Source organism: Mesoplodon mirus, assembly GCF_964341445.2.
Source record: "Mesoplodon mirus genome assembly, chromosome: 2".
NCBI lineage: Eukaryota > Metazoa > Chordata > Mammalia > Artiodactyla > Ziphiidae > Mesoplodon > Mesoplodon mirus.
In genome coordinates this window covers 42,090,770-42,115,289 of record NC_138977.1, presented here as the reverse complement: position 1 = coordinate 42,115,289, position 24,520 = coordinate 42,090,770, and the positions used below count along the sequence as shown (strand labels likewise).

The 24,520-nt window shown below is 34.5% G+C and overlaps 1 protein-coding gene across 2 annotated transcripts in view; it reads left to right on the top strand.

Moving 5' to 3' along the window:
* Positions 1-24,520, top strand: part of CFAP299 (cilia and flagella associated protein 299) — a gene marked incomplete at its 5' end in the record, with an annotated part of 640,567 nt that overhangs the window by 531,429 nt on the left and 84,618 nt on the right. For both annotated transcript variants that reach the window (XM_082645145.1, XM_082645144.1), the window contains one exon: positions 9,906-10,048. In XM_082645145.1, the coding sequence (XP_082501271.1) occupies positions 9,906-10,048 (143 nt within the window). The remainder of the gene's footprint in view (positions 1-9,905; positions 10,049-24,520) is intronic.

Here is a 24,520-nt window from a genome sequence, read left to right as displayed (position 1 = left end):
TTATGCAATCACTATAGGTCCAAAGGAGTTTATGGTCATTAATATTTGTGAGAAGAGTCATTATAGTTTTCTTTTTTTCTTGCCAAACTCAGTCATAGCTATGCAAAAACAATAAAAGGAAAGTTGGGTCAAAACAGTACTGGAATTTTTTCAATGAGTGTAACAGGATATGTGCAAGGAATTTGAAGAGGTATGCAAGTGAACAATTATGATGCTCCACCATGGAATCTTAGCTGTATAAAGTGGAAAACGAGTATATAAAAAGGGTAGTAAAGATTGAAACATGGTAGTTTAATGGATCAGCAGTTCCAAAGGTCTGAAAGGGCCTCCAGATTATATGAGCTAGAAAAATAGGAGGTGGAGGTTCAGAGAGTGGTATGTTTGGAGAAAAGATTTTGGAATCGTGTAGTTAAAAAAGAGTATACGTCCATTATAGAAAAGTTAGAAAATATCATGCTATAGATAAACATATACACTCTACACATACACATTTGTGTATAAGGGTGTGTTTCTGAAGTTATTACTTTCCATTATCCATCTATCACTGTACCAATGATATAAGATTTAATTATTGTAACTTCATATTTAATAATGCAAGTTCTGCTGTTTATTCTTCATTTTCAAAATTATCTTAGATAATGTTAGCCACGATCTTCAAGGTAAAATTCTAAGGAATCAAAAGTACTCCATTGGTATTTTGCTTAAAATTTTAATACTTTTATTTTATAATAATATATTTCCTTCAGCAATGTAGCCTCTTTGTTTAGTTTTTATGTTATTTTAGAAAAGTTTTTCATAAAAAATGTTTGGAAGAATGTTATAATTTTTAAAAAGCATAATGCAAATAAAGATTGCATGCACAATAGCTAATAGTTTATTTCTAGTGTGAATCCAAGCTATTATTTTTCTGTGTAGATATTTTGTACTGGTTTCAGTTAGCTGTCTCTGGTTTTCTAAGTAAGCTATCAGTCTATATACAAATATGATATTTTTCTCCTTTCAAGTATTTAGACCTTATATATACTTTTAATATTATTTTCATTCATTAAAATTTCCAGAACATTTTGGATACTAACAGTGATGTCAGACGTTACTAAGTTCTTAACCTCACTGGTAATGAAAAGAAGAACCTTTTTAAATATGGACATTTTTGTAAGCTGGGAGAGAAAAAAATAATAATAAAGTCAATGATTCTCTTCAGAAATCAAATCTCCAACGGTCAAAAAATGAGCAAAACTCTTAGGTTCTTTCTGGTAAATATTTATAGATTGCAAAAAATAGCCACCATTTTTCACTTTGTCTTTTATCCATGCCCCTTTGCAATGACACTTGGCAAGTGATCCCATCAAGAAGAGAAGTCACTCTGCCTGCCTCTTGAATCTCAGCTGGCCTGTGACCTGCTTTGTGCAACAAGATGTAGAAGGAAAAGTCTGCTGGTTCTCAGAATAAGCCTCCAACAGGGAGGACAAAAGCTGTCTTTCACATAACCCTGAGAAGTGTGTGAATAGTGAAAAGATATGTCTAATTGCAAATGAATAAAAAGATATAGAATTTTGAAATAATTATCAGCATAAAAAATTCGGAAAATAACTTGTATCAGAGAAATTTATAATGACAGACCTTTTGAAATGTTAGAAAACACTTGTTTGTCCAAACTTAGATTCCATTTGCAAAATCATTTCTCTTCCAAAACAAAACAATTCCCTAAAACTAATGATTCATAAAGGCATTCCAGAGTCTTAAAATTCTAGGAGATAAAATTCTTTCTTCATTTGTCTTTATCAGGGGCATGCTGACAGTCTCAGTGGGGGAGTCACCAGTACTTAGCTTGTCTGACAGCTTTCATACCCTGAAATGGATGTTTCAGTTTTTGTGCAGCAACATACTGCTTAGTGCGCTTTTTGTTTAACTGACTTTGGCTTCACTGTTGAAAAAGTCCCGTTTCGATGTATCAGGTTTATGCCTCCTCATTAGGGATTGGCAAGAAAAATCAGGCAACACATGTACTCAACTCATAACAAGTTTATGAATTTGTATTTTAATCCACTTTTGGGAAAAGACAAGCAGCCAGAGATCTAAATGATATATTAATGGTCTAAATTGTACTTTAATTCATCTTTTCCCAACACATGAGAAGTAATGAGGACCTAAATAAGCATTCCATAAGTCTTTTGATTCACACTTGAGGTCACAGACAATCTCAGTAAAATCTCAGGTTCCACATGCTCCTTGGTGTCTGACCCCCCACTTCAATTTCAGGAATGCTTGTATCTTGATATTGATCAAGAGCTTGTTCTTGTACTTTTCATTGTTGTTTTTGTTACTTAAAAAAAATTGTGTCTTTTGCTTAGGTTGCAAATAAATGTAGACCATTATTCATGGTTTCAAATGAGTATCATTTGATTTACTGAAATACTTGTGTTGGTTGTAACTTGAATTATTCTAGAAAAGATTAAAGGGTCTTATCTAAGGACTATGAGCATTTTGGAAGTTTTCCTTTTATAAACATAGCATCATCATTTAAAAGAGCCCTTCGATATGTAAAGTATAGAGTTTTCATGCGTCTTTTGGGAAATTAACTATGATTAAAAAGTTATTAGAATGGATAAGATCATATATTGTATGATTCCATTTATATGAAAAAAAAATCCAGAAAAGGAAAGTCTACAGAGATACAAAGTAGATTAGTGATTACCTGGGACTGCGAGTGGGAACAGGGATAACTGCAAGGGATCTCTTTGGGGTGATGAAAATATTCTAAAGCTACATTGTGTTGCACAGCTCTAGAAATTTACTAAAATTCATTGAATTATACACTTAAAACTTTAGGATGAATTTTATATTATGTAAACTATACCTCAATAAAGCTATTATATTTTTTAAAAGAAAAAGAAAGGTTGGTAGAGAAGTTTAAAACAATTATTTATAACATTTTCTAGTTATATTGAAACGACAGAGGTATCCAAATAAGAAAGCTTTCAATTACTAAAATATGTCACACTCAAGCTGAAATAAGCCTGATTCTTCAAAGGGGCTCCGTTAACCTATTATATCCATTCTGGATGCCAGAATCATGATTTTACTGTCAATTAGGCCCATCCTGTATAATACCTGGAAAGATTGTTTAAATTTTAACTTCAAAATACATCCAAAGTTTTAACTGAGGATGACTAAATTTAACAAATGAATTGAACCATGTACTGCAAGCTAAACATAATTATATAAACTTAGATAATGGAATTCTGATATGATCATTGCATTTCCTTATCCCAAAGGAATTGACAAAACTCTTAACACAGTACAACTACAATAGTGACAATATAGTAAATTGTTTTTTAAGCAATAGATAATATTTACTGAGGTTTTATCATGTATTAGGCATTGTTATGTGCTTAGCAAAAATAATCTTATTTAATTCTCACAGCAACCCTAAGAGGAAGGTGTTATGACCATTTTGTAATAGAGGAAACTGAATCTTATAAAGGATAACTAACTTACCAATGTCACAAAGTAAGTAGGTGTCAGCGTCAGCATTTTGATCCAGGTCTGTGTGTCCACTTCATGGTGGTTAGGAGCATGGGCTTCATGGGAAGTAGGTGTGTGAGTGTGTGTGCCCCACTCTCTAGCTGCATGTCCTTTGGGAGGTTCCTCAAACTCTCAATGCTTTGAGGTCCTACATTTATAAAATGATGATAATAATGCTATCTAGCCATTATATATATATATTAGAGAATTAAATAAGATGATAAATATAAAGCTAATATTTTGCTCAAAACATAGTGGGTTCTTAATAGATGATAGATAGTAGTATTAATGGTAGGAATAATTAGTATTCCCGTTGGAGGAAAATACACATTTTATAAATGAACACATTAAATTAATTAATCAAGAGCATTAGTTAACTTCATTCTAATTCTCTAACTACCTCTCACCTCTTCTATCTCGCTGTTTTTCTACTACCCTACACTGTGCTTTTTTTGAAAATTAATTAATTTATTTATTTTTTATTTTTAGCTGTGTTGGGTCTTCGTTGCTGCGTGCTGTCTTTCTCTAGTTGCAGCGAGCGGGGAGCTACTCTTCGCTGTGGTGCGCAGGCTTCTCATTGCTGTGGCTCATCTTTGTTGCAGAGCACGGGCTCTAGGCACACAGGCTTCAGTAGTCGTGGCATACAGGCTCAGTAGTTATGACTCGCAGGCTCTAGAGCGCAGGCTCAGAAGTTGTGGCACACGGGCTTAGTTGCTCTGCAGTATGTGGGATCTTCCCAGACCAGGGCTCGAGCCCATATCCCCTGCATTGGCAGGTAGATTCTTAACCACTGCGCCACCAGGGAAGTCCCTACACTGCGTTTTGGTTTTTTTGTTTGTTTGTTTGTTTGTTTGTTTTTGCGGTATGCGGGCCTCTCACTGCTGTGGCCTCTCCCGTTGCAGAGCACAGGCTCCAGACGCGCAGACCCAGCAGCCATGGCCCACGGGCCCAGCCACTCTGCGGCATGTGGGATCCTCCCAGACCAGGGCACGAACCCGTGTCCCCTGCATCGGCAGGCGGACTCTCAACCACTGCGCCACCAGGGAAGCCCTACACTGCGTTTTTAATGATGCATTTCTAAAGTTAAATTTGTAATTTCCTGACTATCACCAGTTACTATACATCAACAGTTCTAATCAGATTTTTAAAATAATTTCATAAAGTGTGTTGTTCATTGGGAAGATATTTCATTTTAGCAATTTTTTAAAATTTTACTTAAAAGTTTATTTTTTATATATACACTACCAAACGTAAGGTAGATAGCTAGTGGGAAGCAGCTGCATAGCACAGGGAGATCAGCTCGGTGCTTTGTGACCGCCTGGAGGGGTGGGATAGGGAGGGTAGGAGGAAGACGCAAAAGGGAGGGGATATGGAAACATATGTATATGTATAACTGATTAAATTTGTTATAAAGCAGAAAATATATATATATATATATATATATATATATATATATATACTTTTACACATATGTAACCATACTTGGAAAGATATGAATAAAGTAATTTTCATTTGGTCTGTACAGATTTTTGTGAAAACATCTCCTTCTGATTATTTTCTTAGGTCTAAAATTATAGAAATTTTAGTTGAACATTTTGTTTTTATTGAAAAATAAAATGAATCATAGATACAATGATCACAATAATTCCTGTTGGGAAAGAAACAGTATTTTCATGTTGTTTACAAATTGAGTGAATAGGGCAGAAGGTAAGGCTTTGGCAACACCTAAATGTGAATTTAGCAGTTTCATGAAAGACAAAAGGAAGAAATTATTCTGTTACTCTGTAGAGTGGAAAGACAAACAGGTAGAAGGGAGAGGTTTCAAGAAGGCTTAACCACAATGTTATATCAGCTTCAGGTGTACCACATAGTAATTCCATATTTTTATAGGTTATACCCCATACAAAGTCATAACAAAACATTGACTATGTTCCCTGTGCTGTATATTACATCCTTGTAATTTATTTATTTTATACCTTGTGGTTTATACCTCTTAATCTCCTTCATCTATTTTGCCCCTCCCCCCCACTACCCTCTGGTAACCACTAGTTTATTCTCTGTATCTGTGAGTCTGTTTCTGGTTTTTGTTTTATTTTTTAGATTTCACATGTAAGTGAAAATATACAGAATCAGTCAGCTATACTTCAATAAAAGAAAAAGAAAAAAGAAAGAGGAAGCTTAACTAACTAAATGCTTAGGTCTAAGCAGAGTTTTGGTCTCTTGTTTATTTTGGTGTGCTTTGTTTTGTTTTGTTTTGGTGGGTGTTCAGTTTGGTTTGGTGTAGAGACTTGCTGGATTTTGCAGGAACCTACTTAAGGGCATAGGACTTATGAATATAGAGAGGCATTAAGAGTTTGAACAACCACCCCAAAGACACACAGTGAACATGGAGGGAATCACACTTATACTCAGTTTGGCCTTACTTGAATTTATCTAGCTTCAGAAACCCCCAAAATCTCAGGATTCACAAAAATCACAGAGCAGGCACTTAACTCTCACAAGACTAGAGAAGTGAGATTTGAAAGTTATTCAGATTTCCATGGACAGAGGGCTTTAACACACATGGGAAGGATATATATAATAATGTAAAATAGTGAAATTATGGTCAAATATATATCATTTTAGACAATCAGTCATTTTATCCACAAGAACATTAAAGACTAAAGATGTTTAGGTAATTGACTAAGTTAAAAATTGAACAGTCAAGCTTGTATTTTTTAATTCTTTACAATCTATATTTATTCTATAATATTTAAGTATTTATTCTCTTGGATCTAGAACTTAATGAGAGAGAGAAATTTACCACAGTGATGATGACTTATTCTACAGTTGTATCAATTTTTGCTTTAGATATTTTAAGGCTATGTTTTCAAAGGTTCATTCAAGTTTAGAATTATTATATCTTTCTGTAAATGGAATATTTCATCATTATCTAGTGACTCCCCATCTCCAGTAATTAGTTTTGCCTTAAAGTCCATTTTGCCTAATATTAATATGCCAATACCAGTTCTCTTTTGGATAGAAACTATCTTATGTGTATTCTTTGATTATTTAATTTTCAACCTTATATTTTACTTCATATTTTTGTATTCACTCTAATAATCTTTTGTCTTTTAACTTAAACATTTGGCCACTTACATTTATTGTAATTAATTATTTTAATTTATTATTATTGCATTAATTTGCTAGAGCTGCCATAACAAAATACCATAGACTGGGTAGCTTAAATAACAGAAATTTATTTTCTCATAGTTCTCAAGTCTAGAAGTCCAAAACAGATCAAGGTGTTGGCAGATTTGGTTTCTTCTGAGGCCTTTCTCCTTGCTTGAAGATGGTTCCTCTCACTGTGTCTTCACATGGTCTTTTCTCCATGCACACAACCCCCCAATGTCTCTCTGTGTGTCCAAATTTCCTCTTCTTATAAAGTCAGATTGCATTAGGGCCTATCCTAATGGGCTCATTTTTACTTAATTAACTCTTTAAAGGTCCTTTGTCTAAAACATTCTATGAGGTACTCAGGGTTAGGTTTCAACATATGGATTCTGAGGGAACACAATACAGCCCATAATACTGTCATTACTTTTGTGTATTTTACTTGTCCTGACTCTTCCAAATTTTTCCTCTTCCTTCTTGCCTTCTGTTTCATTGATTGATTGTTTTTTTTCTCACTTTGTTTTATCCTCTAATAATTTAAAGATGATATACACTATCTCCTGTTGTGACCCAAATTTATACATACATATTTAGCAAATTCTAAAATTAATCAGTATAACTGCCCTCATTCTAAAAAAATTTAGACACTCCAACTTTAACTCTGACAACTTTCTCCAAACATACATTTATATAAAAAATTTTAGGCATACTGTTATTTTTATTACAGAAGATACTGTTATTATTTAACGCAGTCAACATTTGTTTATATTTACCTATATATTTATAATATTTGATTCTATTCCTTATCTATTCTATTTTTTCTTATTATTCTACTCTTTATCTCTAACTTGCCAGCTGGAGTCACATGCTTTTGCCTGAAGTACATCCGGAAGAATTTCTTTGAACAAGAGGCTGTTGTTAGCCAAGTCTCTTATTTAATTAGTTATTTATTTGGTCTAAAAAATCTATATATTGTTCATCGTAAAAGTCTTTTCTCTGGACGTAACTCTGGAATGAGTTTTCTTTTCTCTGAACACAGTGGAGATACTTTTTCATCCTTTTTTTTTTGTTTCTCGGCTTTATGTTGCTGCAATAGGTCTTATTAGTCTCTCTATCTGAAAGACTGGATTTTGTTTCCTGTCACCCCCACCTGACATAATAATGAAATCTTTGCTGAGATTCTCTAAAGTTGGGCAAAGTTGGGCAAATACCTGCAAGACAAGGATGACTTTAGGTCACCTTAGATAGCAGTTCCTCTCTGGGGTCCTGCTTTCATTTATTTTTTGGACTCTGAGTATTCATCATTTTCTTGCCAGTGTATCAATGCATGTTACAAGTTATTTTTTAGATTTTATCCAGATTTCGTATTTGTTTTCAGCAGGAAGATCAGTTACAATATCTGGTATGCTATTCTGCTGGAAGAATAAGGCTGGTCCATCTCTCATTTAAAGAGAGAGAGACAAAAACAGAGACAGAGAGAGACAGAGGAGCTTTCTTTTCTGTTAATAGAATTCCATTTGAAAGTAAAGGACTTATTTTGGATCTTTTTCCCCCTCTCTGTCCCTGCATGATTTGCCTTACATCAGGAGCAGCCTTGATTGAATAAAGATTACAAGCACCTTTTGTATTACATATGAAATATGTATAGCTCATGGCCTTGTTTAAGTAGGGACAGCAAAGTTAGTTATTGGTTTATTTGTGTGAGAATCTCAAGAAGTCTAAGTTATTATCCACTTAAATTTTGTGTTGTATAAACTAAAAACTAGGTGAGCAAAAGCATGGAGAAATCCATATAAATTTAACTGGGAGTTACATGGGGGAAATGAGAAGGACTATGGATTGAGTTTATACACAATTGGGTACCGGAATAACAATGAATATTAGTCCATCCAGGCATATCTATGGGAAACATCACTAACCCATCACAACCCTCCCTCCCCTTGAACTAAGAAAGTGCCTCAGAATTCTTCTTAGCACAGTCTTCTCACCACCCCATGCTGTTCCATAGTAAGCTGGAAGATGAAGCATCAGCAGAATAACAAATAATTGTAAGTTGTGTCTCTGTTCCTCCATTTTTCCATTGGCATATTGTTAGCAACCTGTTTTCATAGGTGTAGCAGGGAAAAGAATTATTTCAATTTTCTAACTTCATCCTTTTGGAAACTCTGCTATCTAAGGTGACCTGTGTTAGTGCTCCCTATAATTGACTACACAAAGACCCAACAAGTAACAATCCAGTAATTGCTCAAGAGGAACAGGAAGGCTTGTTTGCAGGTTCTTCCAAATATAGAACTGCTCGATGAAATTCTTCATTTTGATTTAGATTTGGAAATGAATACATTACAAGCTTTTCCAATTACACTTAGGTTTTTTTTCTTTTTCTTTTTTTCCTCCTAGAACATGAGATCAATGTCTATTGGCTTGAGCAGGAAAAGACTACAATTCTTCTATTTGCATTACCTTGTTTCCACTTTAGGGCCTTTCTACCAGCTGTTCCCTTTTCCTGATAGGCTCCTATTCTAGATCTTTACAAGGCTTACCTCTTCTTAGCCTTCAAGCCTTGGCTTAAAGACCTCCTCAAGGTCTTTTCTGATTACTCTACCTAGAACATCCTTCACCACCACCAACTCCTCTAGCCAACCATCTTCTTTATTTGCTTTATAACACTTATCCCTCACTGTAAGTATTATTTTCTTTTCATGTCTATTGTCTGTCTCTGCTTACCTAAACATAAGTTCCAAGAGATCAGGACCTTTACTGTCTTGCTTATCACTGTATCCTTGGCACATTCAACAGTGTCTCACATGTAGTAGCTGCTCAAAGATATTTGTGAAGGAACTGATACAAAGGAGAAATATGTACTTTAAAATGATGACAAAGAGAAGACAATGGGACTGGGAAAAAAGTAAATAATGTATTTCAAATACTGAAAATAATGTCTGTCCTTAGGAAGACTTCTATGAGTTATTTATTGATATTGTTATATACAACTGCTATATATAAACATTGTATGCATGTTCAGTTAACTTTTCATAAAGTTCTTCACTGCCAGGAGAAAATAATAATACCTACTCCATAGGATCATGGTAAGTATGAAGCATAAAGCACTTAGAATAGGATATGACACAGGTATCACTCAATAACTGTAGATTTTATTATCATGTAAAATTTACTGAAATGAGTTTTGTTCATTTACTCTCTCCATTCTCTATTTTTCTATGTACTAGTCCGTGATCTTTATCCGTGACAGAAATTCTTATGGGCAGGAGGTGTCAGGATACATTGACTATGCCCACAGGCTAAAGATTGAAGATTTTGAAGTCTACTTTAGTGGAAAAAAAAGACTTCTTCCAAGACCCACAGATATGAGGTAAGTTGTGCATATTTTTCACAACTTCAATAAGAGAACAAGTTTCTCAGAGGTAAAGATAAGGATTTTAATTTTATTTTCTGGAATGCTAATGTATATATAACAGGAATGTGGTAAGAGTGGTTTGAATAAAAAGTAAATACATTTTAAAACGGGGAATGAATATAGATGCATATTTTCCATTAACAGCCTGAGGAAGGGAACTCTTCAGAGATGAGATAAGTAAAGTCTCAGTGATGTTCCTTTTAAATGATAAGTAGAGCCTAAAATTTGCTACTCTCACATGGCTCTTGCACCACTTGGGACTTCATCTGTCTAGAAGCCTCAAGAACAGTCCATGGAACACATTCTCCTCCCACTTTTTTTTTTTTTTTTTTTTTTTTTGGTCACCAACCAAAATCCAGGCCTCTGAGTAGCTCACCCTCATTTACTTTCACCACTGGCCTATATGGGGATTTCTTCTACTCATGATTCTTTTTACTATTGACCCCATCCTTTCCTCTGTAACCCTTATCCCACCACATAGGATCTACTATATAAAGTCAACCTATTTGTAGATCTTGATCCTTCTTCTACCACCTCCTGAATAGCTCTCAAGCTAAACTTTTTATTCTACAACTCTCACTTACCATAGAACACAAAAGTAGTAGCAGCATTCTGCTTTAAATCTCCACTGCTGTATCCAGATTATTTAACACTTTTTAAAGTTGGGATATTAATGAGAACCTGCTGTATAGCACAGGGAACTCCACTTCACTGTACAGCAGATTATTTGACTCTTTTAACAACACTATTCCTCTGACATTCCTGCCCTCTTGTGTCCATCCTTCTTGCTATTATCTAAAGACTTCATAACCCATCACCATTTCATGGACATACCCCTTTTCCTATCCAACCTAGATGCATAGCAAAATCATTTAACTTGTCTCCTGCAATAATCCCAGCTGCCCATGTCTTTTTGTGCTTTGGTTGTATCTGTTCTGATAACCCTCAAAAGCAGATTGACCCAATTATCCTCTTGCTTGCACCGTTAGCTTGACCCCTGGGTAAAGCAGAAGGAAATTTTAAGAAATTTCACAAAGGTGTGGATGGCTGCTACCAATAATTTATGGTCTCCAAACTCAGCCAGCCCCTTTTTGGCCCTCAGCCACCCATTTATTTGCTGTTTCTCAATTCGTAGTTTCACCATTCTCCCCCCAAAGTATTCTGAAGCTGTACCACTCTCTCAAAACCATTGTTCTCAACTGCTGACCCTGACTCCTGTCCATATTTGCCGCACATTTCATGGAGAACGTTGAGTCTAAACATAGAAGCCAACACCTGATCTGTCTGTCTCTCTGTCAACCAAAATCAGCTTCCTCACTAGCTGGCGCCCCCCTCAGAGTGCTCTTCTGATTATTCCCAATCACAATTCCATTCTGGCTGCTACTGGCCCCTGGGCCCACCATCCATGTTCAGAACACATCTGCCTCTAACTCTTAGAACACCACATGCCCTCCTGCCCTCAGCCCACCTCTCAGAGGCCCAATTTGCTGCACACTTGTCCACATTCCCCCAACACAGCAAGGCTTAGGCTTCCCCAAAGACCACGAGGGAGTATATGCCCTCAGAGTGACTCAGGCTTTTCTGGTGACATTTCTGAAATAAAATAAGTGGCTGCACTCTCTACTTTTTGAAACAGTTTTTTTCTGGGAAAAAAAATAGTAGTTCATTTTTATTAAGTGATATATTCCTTTATACATGCATCTACTCTCACCACATTTTTCCAGATTCAGAGAGAAAAGGACTCCTTGACTTGGTTAGAGCTAATTTATTCTACTTGTTTTTTTATCCTTTTCACCCTTCTTTTCACTGAAACCATACTTCATCTATTGTTCTCTTTTTTATATATATACATTCTCAAACTGACTCTCCCAACTGGCTCTTTTATCTTGTCTCTAAACATGCTGGAACCATTTCTATATTAAAGAAAAGAAATCCTCTACCTCTCTTATAATTTCCAGCTAAGCTCCTCAAAAGAACAAATGTCTCCAACTCTCACTTCTCATGTAGGTGCTAACCCATTGTAATTAGCCCTCTGCCACCATTATTCAAATGAAACAACTCCTGCTAAAATCAACAGTGACTGCCAGTTTCAAAATCTTATGCACTATTTTTATTTCTCATTTATTTAACTTCTCTACATTATTTAATTACTGTTGATTAATCCTTATGCTGATTAATTCTTTCTTCTCAAAACTATTCAAATATTCTAACATTTTATGTCAGAATCTCTCATTGAACTCTCCCCTTGTTTATTTCATGCATGTTGATAATCACCAGAGTTCATCCTTGGACTTCTTTTCTTACCATATGCATTCTCTTGAGTGATTTGATCACTTTTCTGGAGTGGTGTTGTCTTTGAAACTATAACCCTAGCACAGATCTCTTCTTTATTTAAGACTCAATTATCACTCACTTGAGAACCTTCTGAGTATCCCACTAGCATCTAAAACTTATTTTCAAAATTAAAATCATTTTTATCTGTGAAACCTACTGTTGCTTCTGTGTCCCCTTTCTTGGCAAATAGTACCACCCTGGTAACCCAAGGCAAAATCCAAATGTTATCCTAGACCTCTTCCTCTCCATCACCACCACCTCTATAACTAATGATTTACTAAAAATTCTGAATAGATTCTGTTATCTTAAAAGCTTTGTTTATATTAAAGCAAATATAAAATATGTCATTTCACTTGTAAACACTTCAGTATGAATCTTCATGTGATAACATTTTAAATGAAACCATCATGACATTATACCTAACAAAATAATTCCTTAATATCATCTAATACCTACTTAGTCCTTATTCATACTTCATTGACTATCTTAAAGTTATCTTTCCATAGCTAGTTTGACCAAATCAAAATCCAAACAATACTGTGTTATTATTTTACTTTATAACAGCCCCCTTCCTTCTTTTTATCTTTTATGCTGTGATTTGTTGGAGAAACTAGGTCATTTGTCCTAAGCAATGTCATATTCTAAATGTGACTGATTGTGCTCATGCTGTTGTTTGTTACATACTCCCTCTATCCTCCTATTTCCTGTCAACTGGCTTGATGAAATTCAGTTTCAATTTTTTTTAGGTAAGTTTATTTAAATTTGGAACTCTGTGAGTTTGATCAGTGGGTTCAGGTGGTGTCAGTCTGATGACTTTATTATAAAGTTCCCATCAAATTTCACCCAGTGGTTTTAGCATACAATAATGAAGGCTACCTAAATGTTTTTACAAAGGTTTGTATAATTGTGATTTTCTAATTCTATCATTCATTCTGCATTTTTTAGCTAGAATTCTTCCACAGAGAATAACTTTTCCTCATTGTTTATTTGATTGCCCTGAAATAGAATTCAATTCATGCAGAAAGACAAAGTAAATGTTTTATTATTTTCCTTAGTTTATGAAAAAAATGCAAAGCTGAAAGCACAAGAGTATACAGATAGTGCCAAATTGTTTTCAAAGTGGTTATGCTATTTTATATCCACCAAAAATACTATATAAGTGCTCTCATTAGCCCTCATCCTTACCAACACATGACATCTACGAACTTTTTTTTCCACTGTGCTAAGTTATAAATGATCTCTCATGGTGGTCTTAATTTTTATTTTTGTGATTACTAGTCAGATTGAGCATCTTTTATTGGTTGTTCAGATTTCCTTTCTTTGAAGTATCTGTTAAGACTTTTCCTCATTTTTTCTATTGGTTGTTTATTCTTCCTTTTCTTATAAATAGTAGGAGTTCCTTTTATTTTTTTGAATATTGATTAATCCTTTGCCTTTTATACATATTGAAAAATATAATTTTCCAGTATGTAATTCTCCTTTCACTTCCTTTACATGGACTTTTGATGGTCAGAAGCCAGAAGTTTTGATAGAGTAGTTCATTTTATTAATCTTTTCCTCAAAGGTTTGCATTTTTTGTGTTTTGTTTAACAAATTCCTACCTTTCTGGAAGTCGTAAAGATATTGTCCTATAAAGTACTGTAGTTTTGCTTTTTATTTTATATCTTTAACCTACCTGAATTTAAGACTGTATATGGTGTTTAGGTAAGGATGAACTTTTTGTTTTTCTCCTCCATATGACTAATAATATGTCCTAGCAACATTTATTGAAAAGTCCACTATCCCTTCTCCCACATCTGCAACACCATTTGTGTCAAAATTTGAGCTCTGTATGTGCTGGGTTGTTTCTGGGCTCACTCTTTTGTTTTACTGGTCTCTCCTTAAAATAATAAAATCTTACTCATTTGTTATATGTTCATAATAATTCTTGATATAAAGAAAGGCAATTTCTCCATCTGGTTTTTCTTTTTCAAGAGTATCTAGTTTATGCTTGTCCTTTACTCTCTCATATAAATTTTAGTCAACTTCAAATATTCACACACAAAAAATGGTGTAATTTTGATTGGAATTGTTTTCAAGTTATGACCAATGTACCACTGATTGACATCTTTATGGTATTAAGTCTTCCATTTATTTATTTACATTTACTTATACCCTCTTTAATGTCTTTTAATAATATTTTATAATTTTCTCAATTAGAGAGTTTTGTCATTTTGGGTTTTTTTTTTTCCTCCTTGGTGCCAGATAATTTCTGAGCTTTCAAACAAAATTAGCTCTATTACGAAGACCCCACTGTAAAATTTTACCATGTTGAGTTTAATTTAAGCCATCCATCAGAATCATACTTCAGAATTTTCACTCAAGAGATTTCATGCCATTAAATGACTTAAACAGTTGTTACTAGAGGAAAAAAATATCTTTGGTATCCATAATTCCACACTTAGTTTGATTCAGAACTAAAACAAAGACTTTTTAAAGCTTTCAAAATGTCCCTTTCTATTTACTTATTTTTTGACATGCTGTTTTATTCTGTGTAGGAAGAGACAGTAGTTCTGTGATTAGAATCCTGCCTTGCATTTTTACTGTGGAAAGCATAAATATGAGCAGACAGCTGCAACTGTTATGAAGTGCAGCAGTAGAAAGGGCTGAGAACTTGATCATCTTGTCAATTCAGACTTCATCTTGACCACGTGTTTACAATTCAGTACCTTCATTTGGGCATGATTGTGAATAAACTATAAGCAAATAGCATGTTACCGTTTACCAAGTTCCTTTACACTTCCCTAGAACAACTTTGTGAAATAAGTTCAACAAGCATTATTCTTAACATCCGAGGGAGGATAAAAGAGGATAACTCACTTGCTAAAGTTCATAAGTGAAACAGTGATAAGTGAGAACAAGTTCTTAGGAATTCACTGCTTACTTCCAAAACACTCTTCTAGGTTTAAAAGTGTTTGTATCCTGAGGACATTTGCACTATGTAGAATCCTTGAGTTACATTCTGCCCCACATTTAGCTGCTTAAATTTCTGTATTTATGTATGTTGTTGAACAAAGATCTAAGGTCTGCCTGTTGAGCTCTACCCATCCCTCAAATAGAATGGTCAGGAGGAAATGAAAAATTTCTCTTTGTGTTTCTCTTTGGAGAGTCCATGAAATATTCATACCCTTGACCGAAGAATGCCCCTAAATACTAAAGCTTAGAGAGGTATTATTGTCAAATTTCCCTTGCCGTCCCATTGTCTGTTTTATTAAAACATTGAATGTGCCAAATCTCTGAAGTTAGAACTATAAAGTTGCACTTATCCTGTGCTTAAATGCATTCTCATGAAAACATCTGGTAACATATTGGCAGGTTCTGAAGTTAAAAAAAAAAAAGACTAAATGACTCAGTGCTTCTACAAGTGGTATATAAAATATTGCCTATTTTAAAGTTATTAATATTATTCCACATCTAAAAATGGTGACCAAACATTAGAATATCAATTTAGTCTCTTCAACAGATATTTGCTAAATTTGAAAGAGAAGGGAGTGCTTTGGGGGCGAAAGTGCTGATTGAAGGAGATTTGCCATAACCATCTAGCTCCTAGATATTCAAAGCGTGGTCCATGGACCAGGAGCACTGATACCACCTGAGAGCCTGTAAGAAGTGAAGGATCTCAGGCTCTATCCCAACCAGTGAAGCAGAAATTGCATTTTAACATGATACCCCAAATTTAAATATGCATATTAAAGTTTGAGAAGCATACTCTAGACCTGTGCCGTCCAGTAGGGTCGCCACTAGCCATATATGGCTGTTGAGTACTTTCAGTGTAACTAACCCTGAATTAAGATGTGCTGTAAGTGCAAAATACACACCTGATTTTGAAGACATCATAAAAATATAAAATATGTTATTAATAAATTTACATTCACTATGTGTTAAAATAATAATATGCTAGATATATTGAGTTAAATGAGATATATTATTAAAATTATTTTCACCTATTTCTTCTTACTTGTTTTTAGTGTGGCTACTAGGAAATTCAAAATGACATATATGGCTCATGTTTATGGCTCACATTATACACACACACATACACACACACACACACACACACACACACACACACAGCACTGTTCTGGTCTGCTGGTCCCCAACCCAGAGGTTTACTCCCATCCTGATCTTTAGGACCAATACTTATCTTAGGTAGGTGTGATATGAGAAGTCATAAACCAGAGATCACTATTTAATAGTGTCTGGCTGCAGACATGTTTTATTTGGCCTGCACAATATATTTAAAAGTTGTGTCAATGTCAATGTTCTAGAAACAGGAAATGTCACATAAAATATCTTTGAGTGTCAGATTCTCCTAAAAACTAATAAGGTCTTCCCACACTGAACCTACATTCTCTCATTCCAGCCATGATCTTGAATTAAATAGAAGCTGATCCGTGAGATGAGGTATGTTCTCACCAGATTAACAGAGAATTGCCCACTCATACTTATTGGTAACTGCACTGTCATCCTTGAGTCACTCATTCAGATAACACCTATCAGATTCTTCTAGGCATTTGAGTTGGTTACTTCCAGTCTAAATTCCCACCTTAGGTTTTTAAAGTCATATTTGCCATTAGCCCAGTCTTGAACTCCTTTGCTCGACCCCTCTGGGTAGGTTTAACTTCAGCCCTTGGGCTCTCTCAGGTTGTTCCATACCACTGTGACTGGTCTGACTCAAAGCCTGAGATGGTTATGATGCTGATAAAAATTAACTGAGAGCTTACCATGCACAAGGCACTGTGCTAAATAATTTATATACATCATTTCACTTACTCTTTACAACAACTTTATGGGTTAGGAATATTTTTCACATTTTAACAGCAAAGAACATGCATCATAGTGGTGTTAATTGACTTAACCAAAGTTACACATAGATAGTTGCACTCACAATCCAGGACCAAATAGAGATCTGTGGAACCCCAGATGCCATGATTTTTTTTAATCGATGTTACATGATTCTACTTTAGGACTTTGTCATGAAAAGATATTTTCCCCTTTGGTCTCATATCCATATCCTAGTCATTGTCAGGTCATATATTTCTTTTGCAGATGTGTATCTGACTTGACAAGACCTAATTTGGGGTTGTTTTTCAGAACTTTAAGCAATCCTGCTATCCATGGTTAAGACTGGGGAATTTTAGCCATCCTGTACCCACCCTTACCACTTCCTCCCTTCATTGAGCTTGGCAGAAAACAACTCTTTGTACTTGACCAGGCTTTTATTTTCAGTCACTATGAGTAAGAATTATAGTGTCCCACAGCTTTGTGTGTGGAAGAGCTCAGGACAGGATTAAAAGTGGCCTTTAATTATGGCTTCAGCCTAAAAATCTTTAGGGAAAAAACTGGTCCTGACTTGTTGAACCTCAGTTACGTTCCAGGATACTTTTAGAATCTATTCATATCCTCTGAACTGTGGTTCACATAATTTTTGTAATATTTACATGGAATTCTTTTACAAATAAATTTAATTTTCTAATACTTAACTCATTTTAGTTTTTCCTTATCCAAAGGTAAACATTAACTACTATCTCTCATGGAAGACTCAAGGATGGAGAAGAGAGATCTGAAAGATGGACCTCCTTCTGTTGGTCTATAAAACCCAAATATACTAGAATAGTTCCTACCGAATTCCTACTGAAATATCTGTCTACATTATTCTATGGTAGAATTCTATCTAGGCTGTTTGGTTCATTGCCTTAAAAAAAGTCAGAATCCCAGAACAATTATCTGGTAGTATCTTTAATTGTCTAGAATGTGTTTCCCTGAAGATTATGTCTCTGGGTAAACCTTAAGTGAATAATTAGAGATCTGAGACAACCTCTAGTTCAATGACAACATTTACTGTGGTTGCAACAGTATTATTCTTTACACAAGATTTTTTCCAGCATTTAAAACAATTTGGTAAAATATACATAGCATAAAATTTACCATTTTAACCATTTTTAAGTGTACTGTCCAGTGGCATTAAGTACATTCAAACTGTACAACTCTTCCAACTTTTATTATAAAATTTAAAATTTTTTTGAAAAGTTTGAATAAAAGTACAATAAATGCCAATATACTCACAACCTACACTGAACAACTGTTAACATTTTTCCAAATGTGCTTTAACTCTCTTTAGTATGTTGGTGTGTGTGTATGTGTGTGTGTACCATTTTAAAGTAGCTTGCAGATTTTACCCCTAAATGTTTCACCATTCATGTCCTAAGAATAAGAATATTCTCCTATATAATATTACCATTATCATATATAAGAAAATTAATAATTATTTCCTATTATTGTCTAATATCCAGCTCATATTCAAATTTTCCTAATTGTTCCAAAAAGTGTTTTGTAGCTGGTTTTGTGAACCATCATCCAAACAGTGTACAAAAATTGCATTGCTTATGTATTTTGACTCTCTTTTATTCTAAGATAGCATCTTCTCCCCTACTTTCCAAAAAGGCATTTTTTTCTTGGTTGTGACATTGTTTTTTTAAGAGATAAGGCCAGCTGCCTTTTACATTGTCCTGTATTCTGGATTTGTCTGATTGTTTCCTTGGAGTATTATTTGATTTGCTTCTCTCATATCTGTATTTTCTTTAAACTGGGAGATAAGTCTAAAAGCTTGATTGTATTGTGTAAATATTTTTTCAGTAAGAATTCTCTATTGGTGACAACTATGTATTGCATAATATCAGAAGGTGCATAATGTCAAGTTGTCTTATAGTTAATGATGCTCAATTTGACCCCTTAGTTAAAGAAAAATTGTTAAATATTTCTTCTGAAAAGCTACACTTTATTTTCCTTGGGAAAATTTTATAGTAGCTAAACTAGTATGAACTAACATTTATGTATTTGTTTATTTCCTATTTAAAATCTATGTTTTTTAAAAGAAAGACTATTAGTAGCAAATTAACCTTGATATCCAGAGTTTTTTCATTTAATTTTCTAAATCAAAATAAAAGACAGCATTTTTATAACAGAATTCAAATAAAGTTATACTGTAGAGCTGTCATAAATCATAAACAATTTCCAATATGTAGATAACCTGTGCCCCAAAACTACACTTGTTTATGGAACTCAGAACCATTTTCCTAGAGAAACTATTAGTCCATTTCCTAGGTCAACTCACAAAATGCCAAACCCATTATTTCTTTTGAAAAATTAATTTTGTTTTATGTAACAAGAAGAAACTCTGTGACAACAAATAATGTCTCCACCCTCTTGCAAGTTCCCTGCCTCACATATATGGTGACCATTCCATTTGGGTTAATTAAATAAGTAGGGACACACCATGATAATCTTCCTTCAGATAACATATCTGTGACCATCATGGAATCAAAAAAGGAAGGTAATATGCTTCAGGGGACACATCTTGCTCTCTGGAGCAGTAGGCAAGATGAGTTCCTATTCTTTGAATACATGTAAATCAATACATTCTGGGTAGATTCTGTTCAAAAGTCCAACATTCATAACTTGGGAAACACTATCAATCTGGTGATGATTGAAAATCTAAATATCTAAGAATGCTTAAGTGTAAATCTCACAAGTGAGAAGAGGATTAATGGCTTGCTTAAGCACAAAAGGGTAAATGTAATAGAAGTGATGTGAATTAAATTTTTACATGATCATACTGCCTATAGAATTAAGAGGAAACTATGGAGAGAGTAAAGATAGAAGCAGAGAAAACAGAGGCTATTGGATCTAAAATGTGAACTTTCTCAGTGGTAGTCCAGTAATTCCATACACTGGGTTTTCTGTTAAAGTTGGTCTAATCATGGGTCCTTAAACTTCAGCATACACATGAATCACATAGAAGACTTGTTAAAAACAGATTTCTGGACCCTAATCCCAGAGCTTTTAACTTAGTAAAACTAAAGTAGGACCTGAGAAATTGTATTACTAATAAATACTCAAGTGATGCCTATGCTGCTAGTCCAGGCACCACACTTTAAGAACCACTGGTCTAGAGGATGCCTCTACTTCCCCCTGTCAATGCCAGGCATCAGGGCTGCCTGAGGAAAAGCTGGATCTGCATAGCAAACAGTGACAGTTTTACTTCTTCTTTTCCAATTTGGATTCCTTTTATTTCTCTTTCTTCTCTGATTGTTGTGGCTAGGACTTACAAAACTGTGTTGAATAAAAGTGGCAAGAATGGTTGCATAGAGTGAGAAATTAGAAGTTTTTAACAAAGAATTAGAAAATATAAAGAACAACCAAACAGAATTAAAGAATGCAGTAACTGAAATGAAAAATACACTAGAAGGAAGCAATAGTAGACTAAATGAGGCAGAAGAATGGATCAGTGAGCTGGAAGACAGAGTAATGGAAATCACTGCTGTCAAACAGAAAAAAAGCAAAAAGAATGAAAAGAAATTAGGACAGTTTAAGAAACCTGTAGGACAACATCAAGCATGCTAATATTCACATTACAGGAGTCCTAGAAGGAGAAGAGAGAAATAGCTTGAGAAAATATTTGAAGAGACAATAGCTGAAAACTTCCCTAATCTGGGGAAGGAAACAGTCACCCAAATCAAGAAGCACAGAGATTCTCCTACAGGATTAACCCACAGAGGAATACACCATGACACATTGTAATCAAAATGACAAAAATTCAAGATAAAGAGAGAATACTAAAAACAACAAGTGAAAAGCAACAAATAACATATAAGGGAACTTCCATAAGGCTATCAGCTAATTTTCAGTTGAAACTCTGCAGGCCAGAAGGGAGTTGCATGATATACTTATCATATATACTTAAAGTGATGAAAGAGAAAAATCTACAACCAAGAATACTCTACCCAGCAAGGCTCTCATTCAGATTTGATGGAGAAATCAAAAGCTTTACAAACAAGAAAAAGCTAAAAGAATTCAGCACCACCAAACTAGCTTTCCAACAAATGCTAAATGATCTTCTCTAGGCAGAAAAGAAAAAGCCACAACTGTACACAAGAAAGTTACAAAATGGAAAAGCTCACTTGTAAAGCCAAACATACAATAAAGGTAGGAAATCATCCACACACAAGCTAATAGGGAGGTTAAAAGACAAAAATCATTTGTATCCACAATAAACAGTTAAGGAATACTCGAAACAATTAGATGTAAAATATAAAATCAAAAATGGTAATCATGGGAGGGAGGAGAGTACAAATACAGTGTATCTAAAATGCATTTGAAATTAAGAGATCAGCAACTTAAAACAAGTATTTATAAATACAGACTCCTATACAAAATTCTCATGGTAACCACAAAACAAAAATCTGTAATAGATATGCACACAAAAAAGAAAAAGGGGGCCTCCCTGGTGGCGCAGTGGTTGAGAGTCCGCCTGCCGATGCAGGGGATACGGGTTCGTGCCCCGGTCTGGGAGGATCCCATATGCCACGGAGCGGCTGGGCCCGTGAGCCATGGCCGCTGGGCCTGCGCATCCGGAGCCTGTGCTCCGCAACGGGAGAGGCCACAACAGTGAGAGGCCCACATACCGCAAAAAGAAAAAAAAAGAAAAAAAAAAAAGAAAAAGGAACCTAAACATAACGCTAAAGATAGTCATTATATCACAAGAGAAGAGAACAAAGAAGAAAGAGGGGAAAAAGAGCTACAAAAGCAAATCCAAAACAGTTAACAAAAAGGCCAAAGAATGTACATATTGATAATTACCTTAAACGTAAATGGATTAAATTTCCAACCAAAAGACAGAGACTGGCTGAATGGATACAAAAACAAGACCTGTATATTTGCTGCCTACAAGAAACTCACTTCAGATCTAGAGACACATACAGACTGAAAGTGAGGGGTTGGAAAAAGGTATTCCATGCAAATGGAAATCAAAAGAAAGCTGGAGTGGCAATTCTCATATCAGACAAAATAGACTTTAAAATAAAGACTGTTACAAGAGACAAAGAAGGACACTACATACTGATCAAAAGATCAATCCCAGAAGAAGATATAACAATTGTAAATATATATGCAGCCAATGTAGGAGCACATCAATATATAAGGCAAATGTTAACAGATATAAAAGGAGAACTTGACAGTAACACATTAATAGTGGGGGACTTCAACACCCCACATACATCAATGCACAGATCATCCAGACAGAAAATTGATAAGGAAACATAGGCCTTAAAATGACACATTAGACCAGATGGACTTAATATTTATAGAGCATTCCATCCAAAAGCAGCAGAATGCACATTCTTTTCAAGTGCACATGGAACATGCTCCAGAATAGATCACATGCTGGACCACAAAGCAGCCCTCAGTAAATTTAAGAAAACTTAAATCATATCAAGCATCTTTTCCAAGCACAAGACTGTGATTCTAGAAATCAACTACAAGAGAAAAAATAAAACTGCAAAAAACACAAATGTGGAGGCTAAACAATATGCTACTAAACAACCAATGGATCACTGAAGAAATCAAAGAGGAAATAAAATTTTACCTAGAGCCAAATGAAAATGAAAACACAATGATCCAAAACCTATGGGATGTAGCAGAAGCAGTTCTAAGAGGGAAGTTTATAGTGATACAATCTTACCTCAGGAAACAAGAAAAATCTCAAACAAACAACCTAATGTTATGCCTAAAGCAACTAGAGAAAGAAGAACAAATAAAACCCAAAAGTTTTGTTTGTTAGTAGAAGTTAGTAGAAGAAAGTTAGTAGAAGAAATCATAAAGATCAGAGCAGAAATAAATGAAGTAGAAACTTAAAAAACAGTAGAAAAGATCAATGAAACTAAAAGCTAGTTCTTTGAAAAGATAAACAAAATTGATAAACATTTAGCCAGACTCATCAAGAAAAAAAGGAAGAGGGCTCAAATCAATACAATCAGAAATGAAAAAGGAGAAGTTACAACCAACACTATAGAAATAAAAAGGATCATAAGAAACTACTACAAGCAACTATACACCAATAAAAGGGACAACCTAGAAGAAATGGACAAATTCCTAGAAAGGTACAATCTCTCAAGACTGAACCAGGAAGAAATAGAAAATATGAACAGACCAATTACCAGTACTGAAATTAATTCAGTAATTTAAAAACTCCCAACAAGCAAAAGTCAAGGGCCAGATGGCTTCAGAGGTGAATTCCACCATTTAGAGAAGAGTTGACACTTGTCCTTCTGAAACTATTCCAAAAATTAAAGAGGAAGGAATACTTCAGAATCATTCTATGAGGCCACAATCACCCTGATACCAAAACCAGACAAAGATAATACACAAAAAAGAAAATTACAGGTCAATATCACTGATGAACATAGATGAAAAACTCCTCAACAAAGACCAGCAAACTGACTTCGATAATAAATTAAAAGTATCATATACCATGAGCAAGTGGGATGTACCCTAGTGATGCAAGGATTTTTCAATATCCAAAAATCAATCAATGTGATACACTGCTTTAACAAATTGAAGAATAAAAACCATATGATCATCTCAATAGATGCAGAAAAAGCTTTTGTTGAAATTCAACATTGATTTATGATAAAAAATTCTTCAGAAAGTGGGCATAGATGGAACATAATAAAGACCACATATGACAAACCAACAGCTAACATCATTCTCAATGGTGAAAAACTGAAAGCATTTCCTCTAAGATCAGGAACAAGACAAGGATGCCCATTCTTGCCTCTTTTATTCAAAAACTAATTTAAATTTTAGTATAATCTTTCACTGTTTTCATAAATATGAAGAATATAGAGTGTGATATGTACAAAGTGTCTGAATTTCCTTCTGGGTTTTGTATAGAAATGATTTCCTTTATATTATCAAATTTCCATTTGGTTCTATTTTGTTACATAAAAGGAGTTTGCAGGGCAGTAAGTCAGGATACAAGAGCTTATATAATGTAGAACTTGAACTGCCAAATTACTTATAAAATTAAATTCATTCCAGTTCTACTAATTTGTGAAATTGAATGAAGCAATGTGAGACCAGTTTCTTTAAACAATATATGATTTCATTTTCAAATGTTACAAAATTTTTCACATAAATTTCAAAACCAGAATAACAATTTGAAAAATCAAGCTGATCTTAAAGATTTTGTTGTAAAGAGAACACTCTGTGTGTTAT